The following is an 11,560-nucleotide window of genomic DNA, read 5'->3' on the forward strand; positions in this document are numbered from 1 at the left end:
GTCATCCGAAAAAGAAGAACTGAAGGAGTGCAGTGCAGGCTCACAGACTTTAATTTGGGTTGCGGACAAAAGATCACTCACCAGGAAACTGCCCAGTCTCTAGCTCCTGTTTCAATTGTCTAAGCTATCAGTACAGACTGTTCCAACATAGGTTCTACACCTAGGTAAACTATGTAAGCCAAGTGTTGAAGTAAGGACTTCACTTGGCGAGTCTGACTTGCTTGTCCATATATTTGGCCAGAAAGTGAAGACACTATCACAGGAAGAAGATTAAAGAACTAGGCAGATGAAAGCAAAAATAATAATAATCCTTCTCTTGGCTTCAATGTCACACAGGTGCACATAAACTTCTTATATGTCCATATCCATGGGGACAGCCTCACTATATCTGAGATATATATATAGAGAAAAGGAAATATGTGTATAGGCCTAGGTATATACAGGTTTGTATATATATACATATATAAACTGTTATACAAACCTGTGTAAATATGTATGTCCCAAACGCCATATAGCAGTCATGAATTTCTGAAACATGCACTTCTGAAAGTGCAAAGCTAAAAGTTACAAATGATCCCATTTTAAAGTTGAACTATTTTAATTTTCCTTATATTATTTGCGAACTATAAAGAACACTTGAAAATTTCCGTTTCTGACCTTCTGATTGATTATGGAAGAGTGACAAAAGAAAAATTAAAAATTTATCTTTGAAAATGCACAATTGAAGTGTAAGTGACTTGCAAATAATTGAACATGTAAATTATATTTTTCAAAACTTGGTGTCTTTTATGCTTCTAAAATTAAGTTTAAGGCTGCATTATGACTTCTGTGACACCCTTGTGTAGACATATTTGATCATCCATGATGATTTATTACATGTTCCATCCTCTCTCCTGTGACTGTATAAGAAGTATTTGCACACCTATGTGTGCACAAGCTCAGAGAAGCCAAGTGGGGGGTTTTCTTTGCTTTTGTTTCATTTGTGAAATAGCTTTTTCTCTCTCAATAATAAGAATGTCTATCTGTCAGCCAGATAACTCTGCAAGTGAGTATATTAGAAAAAGATAAGGAGAAAGGTATATGTTCATATAAAGAAAAGGATATAGAAAAATAAGTATAAGTTAACAGAGACTACAGTGGAGCAAATGTTTGGGTGCAAGTGGAGGGGAGGAAGAATATGGATTACAATCTGGACCATTGATATTTGGAGTGTTCAGGCACATATTCATAGAGAGAAGACGTGGAGGAGTGAAGAGTAAGGGCGGGCCTGGAGAGTAAGACTACAAGCCAGGTCTTCAAACCTACAGTAAATCCAGGGACTTGAGAAGCAACAAGTAGAAGTCAAACGGAGGAAAGAGATCAGAAATATCCTTTTAGATCCTCTGTCAACTTAACAGTCTCCTCCCTTGAGTTCTGCCAAGCTGTCATCAATCTTCTTATTCCACCAGCCAAAGCTCTAGGAAGGTGTCATGGCCTGATCACAGTACTAACATCTCTCTACCCAAACTGCCCTCTTCCCGACAAGGCAATCTTGCAGGGATTTTCAGTGGTGCCTGCCTCCTGGCAGGGTGGGGAGGGTCAGCAGGAGTTATTCCAAGGGGCTCCTGAGTGCCCAGTAATTCCCAGCATTCCTTGTACTTCTCACAGCTCTAGGCAGATATTTTCTCTAGAGCTGGGCACCGCATTTTACCAGGTCAACTGGGAGCAGCTGCAGAGTATCAGGTATATCTATCTTTAGCCAGCCATCCCTAGATGCTAGGCGGGCTTAGGAGAACTTCTGTGCTCCCTTCAGACTGCAGGGTGTGCTGGACACCATCATTTGAAATCTTTGGGCCAGTGGGTCTGTGTTGCTACAAGAACACCAAAACAGGAAAGGAGATCATTTCAATGAGGAAGGCAGCTTTTCTTATTTTACTGATATACATTCATTCACTCTATGTGATTCAAAAAAATTAGGGCAATTCCCAGGTTCCATTATGACTCTTGGACCCTAGAAGAAGAGCCCTTCTTTTTAAGATATACTCTCATTCATTGTGGTACAAAGCTGGTTTTGCTAGTCTTTGCAGTCTCATCTATGTTTAACCCTCCTACTCATCCCTTAGAACAAGCACTTGATGCTATAACAAAAATAAATAATAACATGCAGGAATCATGAACTTTCATAAAAGAACATGGGGATCCTCAAGAAAGCCACACATTCACAGTTGCCTGAAACTGGGGCGCCTGGGTGACTCTCAGTTGGTTAAGCATCCAACTCTTGATTTCAGCTCAGGTCATTATCTCAGGGTCATGAGATTGAGCCCTGAGCCAGGCTCTTCACTGGGTGGGGAGCCTGTTGAAGAATTTTCTCTCCCTCTACTCTTTTCACCTATTTGCTCTTGCTCTTAAAAAAAAAAAAAAAAAAAGTTGCCAGAAATGGTCCATGACAAAAGGGTAACCTCTATCCCTATTTCTTTCCAGTTGCTTCTGACACTTTAAAGGAAGCAGCCAGAGTTACTGGCTCCTAGTACATATCAAGGGGGGAAGAAAAGGAATCCTCTGATTATAACTCTTCAGCATGTCTTCTAGGTATGAAACTTAGAACATGACATCTGAGATCTCACTCTCACCCAGGAAAAGGGCAGGACTACATCTAGCCTGCATACCAACCCTTCCTCCAACAGACAAAATTTGTCTCTGCTTTGCCCTGCACCCCTTGGAAAGGGAGGCAGGCCAAGGGATGTGACTCCCATGTCATTTGGTTAATCTAAGAATGGTGGGCCCAGGCTTCTCAGCCCTGCTTAACTGCTAGTCAGGTCTTTACTCCTGTCTCCTCAAAGGGCATAGAAAGGAAGCAATCTCCTTAATCTGTCATCAAGCAAGCATTCTACTTCCAAGTATGTATTCCTCTGAAGGAAATTATTCAACACAGTTATCCTGGAACCTTGGGAGGCATCCCCAGGAGAAACCTGAGTCTCAAGAACACTTGAGACGTTTTCTTACTCCTAGGGCCCTCACCTCTTCTACAATCCGGCCCCCAGCAGTTTTCCCTTCAGTCAATCTCCTTTTTTTCAGGTAGAGATGATATGTGAGTGGTCATTGCTCTTTAGTTTGTATGAAACCATCTTGCAGATCTGCATGGTGTGAACTGCCTTCTTCTCCCTCCTTCTTGGGAGAGCAGTGGAGATAGTTGAAAGGGGTTGTCTGCTCCTGGTGGTGGGCGGGCTGGCAGTGGTGGTGATGGTAGATGTGCATAAACAAAAATGGGTCCTAGGGCTTCTTAGAGAAGATGAAGCCCGTCTCAGTAGAGTCTGGCCTACTCTACTGCTTCTCCCGGAGGGACTAGAAAGAGTTCTGTTTATTTGTATGAAGACAACTTCAGGCCAAAATTTTTCGCTTTCTGGCATCTATATGCCAGTATTCTTAGTATTCTATGTCTGCCTACTCTTTTCCTTCTCTACCCTTTTCTTTCTCTCCAGCAAAGTCAAGGTCAGATGGAAAGTATGGCAGCTGAAGCCCTCACGGACTCCATGCTTCACGTGTTCCTGGAGGACCTCCAAGCTAGGAAAGACCCGGCAGCAGGCCATGCACCTGAAGCCACTATCCAGGGCCACAAGCCATTCAGGCGTCTTGGCCCTGGGATATTCCTCGGCAGCTGGAGGCACTGGTGGACTGTCAGCCTCCTTCCCTTTCTCCTGCTCTTCTATTGTCTGCCTGGATGCACTGCAAGTTAGTGGCTCCTTAGTAGTGCAAGAGGGGGTGACTGCTCCCTGGAGATCAGAAAAGGTCTTTTTTTCTTTTTTTGTTTTTTTGGTAGGAGGCTCCAGGCTTTCTTGCTCATCATTGAGGACAGCCACACCCCTTTTTGTTCTTACATTCATATAGTAGACATTCATGAATGTTTCCTCTTTTGTGTTTGCAGAGGACACAGAAGGCTTAGGATCATTAGCCAGCTGCAAAGTAAAGGAGCTATATAGAAAGTGTGAGGAAGTCTCACATTTCTTGGAACAAGAAACAAGCTGGTCTGTTTGAGGAGCTCCTAGGAAAGAAAATTTCAAGTGTAAGACAAATAGAATAAGTCCGCGGTATCCGGAGGAGGCGAGATGCCCATGAGACTATTCCTATGCAGACATGTGGAGCCTAAGTATATACACATGTGATATTTCAGAATTCTCTGAGTGTTTTGCTTTGAGGTGTGTACATGGTCTAGCTATGTGGGAATGAGGGTATGGTGTGTCTTGTGGAGTTGCAAGTGTGTTTTGGGACACAGTTGGTGAGTGGTGGGTTTTTTTCTTTTTCTTTTTTTTTTTTTTCTTCAGTGTTTTGTTTATTTGAGAGAGACAGGAGGAGTGGAGGGAGAGGGACAAGCAGACTCTCTGCTGAACATGGAGCCTGACGCGGGGCTTGATCACATGATGCCGAGATCATGACCTGAGCCAAAACCAAGCGTTGGCTGCCCAAATGACTGAGCCACCCAGGAGACCCTGATGAGTGTTTCTGATGATGGTGCAAGGTGATGGCGGATGAGTGTGTACATGCGTATTCCACAGTGTGGCAGAGCATATGAACAAGTGCAGGACTGGTGCCGTTTCTTGTCATGAGACAACAGGACTTAGAGTGTTACCAGAAGTGACCTGGGCTCCCCGAACATGCAGCTCTGTAAAGACATGCAGCTCATGTCTTCGTGCATGAAGTGGCACATGGATGAGTAAGGCTCTCTATGAAGGTACACCCCTCTCAGGGTGTACCAATTTTCCACAATTTGGCTTAGTGTGAGGTAGTTAAACCAGGTGATTGGTGTGAGGGGATGTAAATTCCGTATGGCATTAGTGTGTAAATGGGTGAGTCTGATTGTGTGAAGGAGTGAGGGTATGAGGGCATAGCTGCACCCTCACATACAAGAGAATGGGAAGATTGATGAAGAATGAAGGCATGTCTAAAAGCAAAGGGAAGGAGAAATGGGACCATAACTGGTAGGAAGGCAGACGGATGCAGGAGTGTGTGTGAGGAGTCTATGCTCACCTGAGGGGGAAGACTATGATGAAAGGCCCACACCAGCACAGTGCTCTTCCCGGCCCCCAGCTGTCCCAGCACTCTCACGAGTAACTGGGTCCTAACCCTGGAGACACATTCCCATTTGTCCCTCTGCAGAGCCTTCAGTCTTAGTGCCTCTGCCCTGAAGCCCTCTTCAGATTTTTAAGTGGAGACTTAAATAAGAGGGCTTGGGCTGAGCAGCTCAGTTGTACCTCCCATCCATGCTCAGACCCCACCTGTGTATTTTCCTTACCATCCTGATTAGCCCTAATTATTTGCGATATGGAAGAAAAACAGGTGAAGTAGGATGAGGCAGATGATTCTTCTGCAGCCTCACCACCAGGAGGGACCACGGCAGAGGACTTAGGATGGGCTGCATCCTCCTGGGTGGTCTTGAATTCTGGTGAATGGAATAAAAATAAAACAATATATTGAGATGCGGCATCTTATGGAGTCTGTATCCTTTCAGAAGTGCCACACTGAGTAAACACTCCTTAAGTTAGACAACATTACCACACATGACACTTGCTCTCACAGAAATTAAGTGATTTTCTCAGTAGAAAACTCTAATATTAAGGTGAGTTTACCTCTTAAAACTTCACTTACTCCAAAAGAGAAGTAAATAACAATGATCAAAATTATGTTTTTGGTGGATACCCATAATACTGAGTACCTTGCATGTAGGATTTCTGGAAATGTGTAAAGAGCACTGAAGATGTAGAAAGAACCATGTCTCTGAAACAGTATGGAGTCACTAACATTGGGTATTTTCAGCTTGATTTTCCTCATGAGAAACTGTGTAATTAGGGAGGATGGGGTACGAGTTTTATGAAGAATTCTGCAAGTGTATCTATCTACTTCTATGTTGGTGTCTATCTATACACACATATATATGTAGAGAGAGGATAGATAGATATAATGATATTATAGATATAGACAAAATAAATTTTCAGGTCTTCCTGGGAATCCTGGTGCTGGAGATGTTCAAATTAAGACTTCACTAACTTTCCCCAAACTCCTCTTCCAGAATTGTATTTCTACATTTCTCTTAGATTTTTAATCTTCCTATTCAGATCCTTTAAGAGCATCTTCCAAAGAAGACCGGGATCCTGACATGGTACATCTCTGCCTATTATTTAAGAACAGTGACCTTGGGCAGTCCTTGAGCAAAGGGGCCATTTATGGCCATAGCTGAGCACGGGCACTTAATTCTAATTTTGAGTTAACATGCTGCCTTACCTCCCTGCCTGATTCCCCTTCAGCCCTACTTCTCCCCCACCACAAACCATGGTGAAAAAGCTTGTCTGCAGACACACAAAAGAGTATTGTGAGATTGCATCTGCTGCCATCTGGCCATGGCCTTGGGCCAACCCAGAGGGTCCAGATAAAATATCTTCAGATGTGTTTAAAACTTCTGAGAAAGAGAAGGAAGAGCAGATAGGTGACTTTTTCTTAATTTTTTTTTTTTTTTTTTTTGCCTTCACTAAACATTCAAGAAATAGCATGTATGATAAACCACACGGCACTTGTCCCCATGAAGATTATAGTCCAGCTTCTGTTTGAAGTTTTAAAATCTAGGTATCTAAAAACATTTTCTGGAATGAAATGTCTGGTTACCTCTGAAAGCCTTATGTTGTTTTTTGCCATGGATCAGAGGCTCAAATTCTTGCCTAGTACATGGTAATAAGATGCCTGCCCTCTGACTATTCTGTTTACCACAAGAATAAATTCGGAGCATGTCAGTAAAGGTCTTTGGTCTGCCAGCTGTGGTTTATGATATGAAAGTCCTGTTGCTTCCTGGGAGGGTTCGAATTTACAGGAAGGAACTGACAGACTTCCACTACTGCTCCTTGGCCTCCTCTTTCAGGTACCTGGGTCGGACCTTACCTGAGGGCTCTGCTGCACAGCTCTGCAGGACCAGGAGACTCTAGTAGGTTCCCAAGGCTGACTCTAGGCCACATCTCCCCACATTGGGCACAGCTCCCCTCCTAGGAGGTACTGACTGCCAAATGGCTCAGCTGTCACTTGGCCCAGTTGGTGGTGTCACCCTCCTCACATTCCCACACACTGTTCTGATTAATTTTTGCATCTACACTCACCGTACACATAAGCCTACCTCTAAACCTTACCAATGAACAGCGAAATTCTAGGCTGTTGGTTATTTCCCTGGTAAAATATGTGTATTTCTAGGATCATCTCGAACTCTGCCATGAATTCAAACATATCACAAAAATCACCAGTTAGTTTTTCTTCCTCCTAATCTACATTTCTAAACTTAATGTTCAGGAAATAGGTCCATTTTTGTTCCTTAGAAATTAACTCAAACATATTACATCTCTTCCTTGGTTTAAAAACTTCAGGGAAGCTTATAACTCAATTTTTACTTCACAAAATGCAACTACTTTTTCTCTTAGGTCGCTGGAGTGTGTCTGATAGGTCATGTTGGTTTAGAAATGAGACAATTCAAGTGGGGGTGGTGTATTTTCTAGGGACTTAGTATGTGTGCCATGTTTGTGAACACAGTCTGCTGTATGTGTCTGTCACGTTTCCTCAACAATTTTATGCAAAGACTGTAGAGGTGACATGGCCATTGCATGTGAAGGTAGCATGAGTGTCATGGGTGACACTGCAGCATCCTTCTAGAGACGTACAGCAGTATGTCTTCCCTTTATTAAAAGTGATCTGTGTGTCACATTATTTATAATTTCTATAACATTATTTTTCACTTCTAAAACTTTAGGTTTTTAAAATATTTTTTTCTTTGTAGTGTTTTATGACTTTACATCTTTATTAACTGTAAACATTCTTATTTACCATCCCTATAGCACTGTTCAATTAAATGACCTTCTTTGATGTTAAACCTTAATATTCACTATGTTTGCAGAACCTTTCTTAGATTGTGTGCTTTGTAGTTTTAGACTGAGTTCACGTTCAGGAAGTCATTAGCATAGGACCCTTAATGTGGATGACTATCAATTTGGAGCTTTTATGTACCCTGCAGTTTGATATTTCTAGAGTACTACAAGCTATGGTTTCATTTTACATTTATTCTTCCCTTTTAGGTTTAACTGACACTACACAAATTGTGAATACTGTGCCTATGAATTCCACTTCTTCCCTCAATAAGTGATATCTTCCCCACAATGTAGGCACACAGTTCCTCTCTACCCGCTAAAAGTGAAGTGCTTGTAATGAGTTCCTATTGAGGGTACAGAAACAGGAGACTCATATTCCCAAATCAGGGCAGAGAATAAGATTATAACTGGGCCTCATGTGCACCTTTCTCCCTCTGGCTTTGGAGAGATGTTGAGCAGGATGTCTATAGGTCTATTCAGACCCCCTCTTCCCTCATCTGCCTAGACTTGAAATGCCCTTCCTTTCTTCTTAAGAGAATGAGGAGTAACAGGTGAAGTATTCTGATACAGGTGATTCACTTTTTGCCTCATGGTCTGGAAGACTGTCTTCCAAAGAGTGGCCAGGTTGGGGATAATGTGTGTGTAACTTTGATGGTCCTAAAAAACTGAATAAGTCATAAAAACTGCTGATCCCAATCTGTTCCCCTCTTACACTCTTGTCCCTATTCTACTTTCTCCACTCTCCCCACACCCCATGCAAATACTTATTTTGCCGTAAATAGTTATCTTTAGTTTGGGCAAAGAACTGGCCTATTGCACTATCCTGTCTTTCTGTCTGGATGCTGCTACCATGGCTCCTGATAGTCATTCACTGTGGTTAGGATTTTCAGTACCATTTGCCTTCCTTCACATCTGTTACCCTTTTACCCTCTGCGTTCTGAACTCCGAGAGATTTATAACCTCAAATGAGACAAACAAGTTTTATTTTTAAAGAACATATTCCTCATTGTTATGTCCGTGTTTCTGTTGCCATGGTAACCAAGCTCACTGCTCACTAGTTAACTGTTTAATAATACCATCATTTCCTGTGGGTGTGTCTGATACGTGTACTGGGCACCTGTTGTATCATAATGGTGTGATGGATGTAAGGTGCTTTGTGTGTGAAAGTTCAAACAGGGCCAGGGCCTAATGTGTAACTGCATTGGTGTTTGTGATTCTGAATATGGGGTGAATTTTGTGTGACTGAGAATGGTATGCATGCTTTATGTGTTTTAGTTTTGCACATATCCACATGTGTAGATTCCACATCCCGAGACAACAGATTTGGGGGTGTATATGTTGTTGCAGGATTTAGATGTATCAGATAATTATTAGGAATACTGTCTTTGAGAGTAGAATTGGTGTATTTGTGTAATCTAAGGGAATAATGAAAGAACATTAGAGAACATAAAAGTCACTTTGAGACTGCGTAAAGATCTAAATGAAATGGAGGTATGGAGAAGACTGTGTAAGAAAATATAAATGTATATGCATATATATAATATTAAATTTCACAGATTTAATGATGAAAGGAACTAGACACAAACTATACTTTGTATGCATCTATGGAATTTAAAAACAGGGGTAACTTATCTAGAGATTCAGAAGTCAGAAAAATCATCACTGTTTTTATGGTAGGGACAACCACATGGCATAGAGAATTCAGAAGCATGTGGAAGATTACAAGGAATTGAATAATGAGGATGAGGAGTGCAGAGGGTTTGTAAAGGGATGAATGTCAGAACACAGGCTACCAAAGCACATGAAAGGGATGGGTCTCGGACTGGATGTCTCTTACTCCACTCTAAGTCCAACTCTTGAGAATCTGACTGCTTCTGTCCTACTTAAAGCTGTTGGTACTTTCATGCCTTCCTGATAACATAAATGCTTTGGTGGTTCACACTGACATACCCTTCCATGTTTCTCTGCTAACATTCTCATACCCAGACCCTATCCCAGCATTTCTTCAAGAAAAAGCACTGCTCTCTGCTGATCTTTCTGGGATTACTCCAGTCCTAGTAAGGACTTTTCCCTGGCAACTGATGGTTTCTGTTGATCATGGAAGAAGACCAGGCAGCCTTGTATCAAGTAATGGGCAGATCAACGCCCACAATGCCTTGATTGCTCTGTTCACTTCTGATGGCCACACATCCACCCAGCCCAGCACCCAGGTCCCAGTAACAACCCCCAGCAAGGTGACAGGCCAACCCCCTCTGCTCCCCCTACCGCAGCACTCAACATGCGTCAAACCCTGATGGAGGGAGCGCCTCATGCCCACCCTGTCTGCGTCGGGGTCTGCTGTGCTTTATAGAAGTCTTGTGTAGAAATTTGACATGGTTGGTGTTTTTACTGAAAGTCGAATAAAAGAAGGTAATTTGGCTGTGCAGTAAGTCACAATTTATTCAACACACTCTCCTTACCAGCACCAGTGAGCTTGTTTTCCAAAGAGTTGCTGGAGAAATACTCTGAGGAAGAAGATGAAGCTTTCTTTGTCATCTGGACTGAATTTGAGGCCGCTGCCTTTTGTTGATTCTCCAGATCTTCTTGTAAATTCAATTACATAAAAATAAGAGAGATGTGGTCCACGTTAAGTGTTGGTGTGCTTATCCACACATAAAGCAAACAAGAAGAGTCCACAACATGAGATGTTTAGTGAATACACATGACCTCCATTTTCCTGGCCTGATATGGTTCATTTATTGTGTTTTTATCAGGAGTAGCTGGCTTTGTATAAGCCGTGCTCTTTGTAAATAGAACAGTAAGTGCAAGCTATCTCCTTTCTACCTGGACATATTACTAGATTGCATTTACTGACAACTCTTGTAGCAATTCTGACCACCTGGTTAAGTTTTCTGAACTGAACAATGAGTGGAATTGACATGTGCCACTTCCAGACAGAATCATAAACACCTCCTCTATGTCCCTCCACACGTTTCACTTTCCCAGCTAAGATGTGGATCACCCAGCATCTATTTGAAAGCTGTTAATGAAAACAAAGTCTCCAACAGCCCAGGAGACTTGCCCTACAATACTCTGAATTGTTACATAAGCAAGAAATAGATTTATTTGTGCGTTCGCTTCAAAGACCAGATCTACTCTAGCTAATGAAGCGGGGATATAATGTGTTTTTGAGAGGCAAATAATTGGACCTGGTACAGAGTAAATGGAAAATTATGTTTGATAATAATTACCTTTTCCTGGGGTATTAATGTTCTATACGTGTATCTATGTGAACACATGGTTGTGAGTACATGTTTACTTTACACTCAGGAACAACTCTCAACATGCACGAATTTTACTGAAGGTGGATTGCAGACAACCTCACTTCCCAGAAACCCCAAACATTATTGGAAATACCAAGTTATCCACCTGGAGTAGGAGACACCACGTGGAACGTTGGGGTTAGCTCTGATCTGTCCCCCTCCCACCACTGAACAATGTTTCTGACTCACAGCAGTTACCTGTTTACTTTTAATCTCCATAGTAACCAGAACTCTTTCAGTTTTCCATTTCTTCAGAAAGAAACAAACTACTTCCTCAATTTAACTTATCATTAAACAGCGGTGTGCGTGTGCTCTGCCCGTTCCTTACAATTCACATAGGAGCCCCACACTCACTTTCTCATCCTCTGAGACAAAACAATTTTCTTGCTT

General features: G+C 42.1%; 1 protein-coding gene across 1 annotated transcript; it reads right to left on the reverse strand.

The window, feature by feature from the left end:
- Positions 1–3,410: 3,410 nt before the first annotated feature.
- On the reverse strand, positions 3,411–10,403 carry LOC131831194 (protein FAM170A-like). The gene is made up of 3 exons (XM_059173372.1): positions 10,328–10,403; positions 5,267–5,413; positions 3,411–4,018 (listed from the first exon to the last, which is right to left on the reverse strand). Exons 1-3 carry the CDS (start codon positions 10,401–10,403, stop codon positions 3,411–3,413), a joined length of 831 nt encoding a protein of 276 aa, XP_059029355.1.
- Between the last annotated feature and the right edge of the window lie 1,157 nt (positions 10,404–11,560).

The sequence above is a fragment of the Mustela lutreola genome, chromosome 5 (genome assembly GCF_030435805.1).
Source record: "Mustela lutreola isolate mMusLut2 chromosome 5, mMusLut2.pri, whole genome shotgun sequence".
NCBI lineage: Eukaryota > Metazoa > Chordata > Mammalia > Carnivora > Mustelidae > Mustela > Mustela lutreola.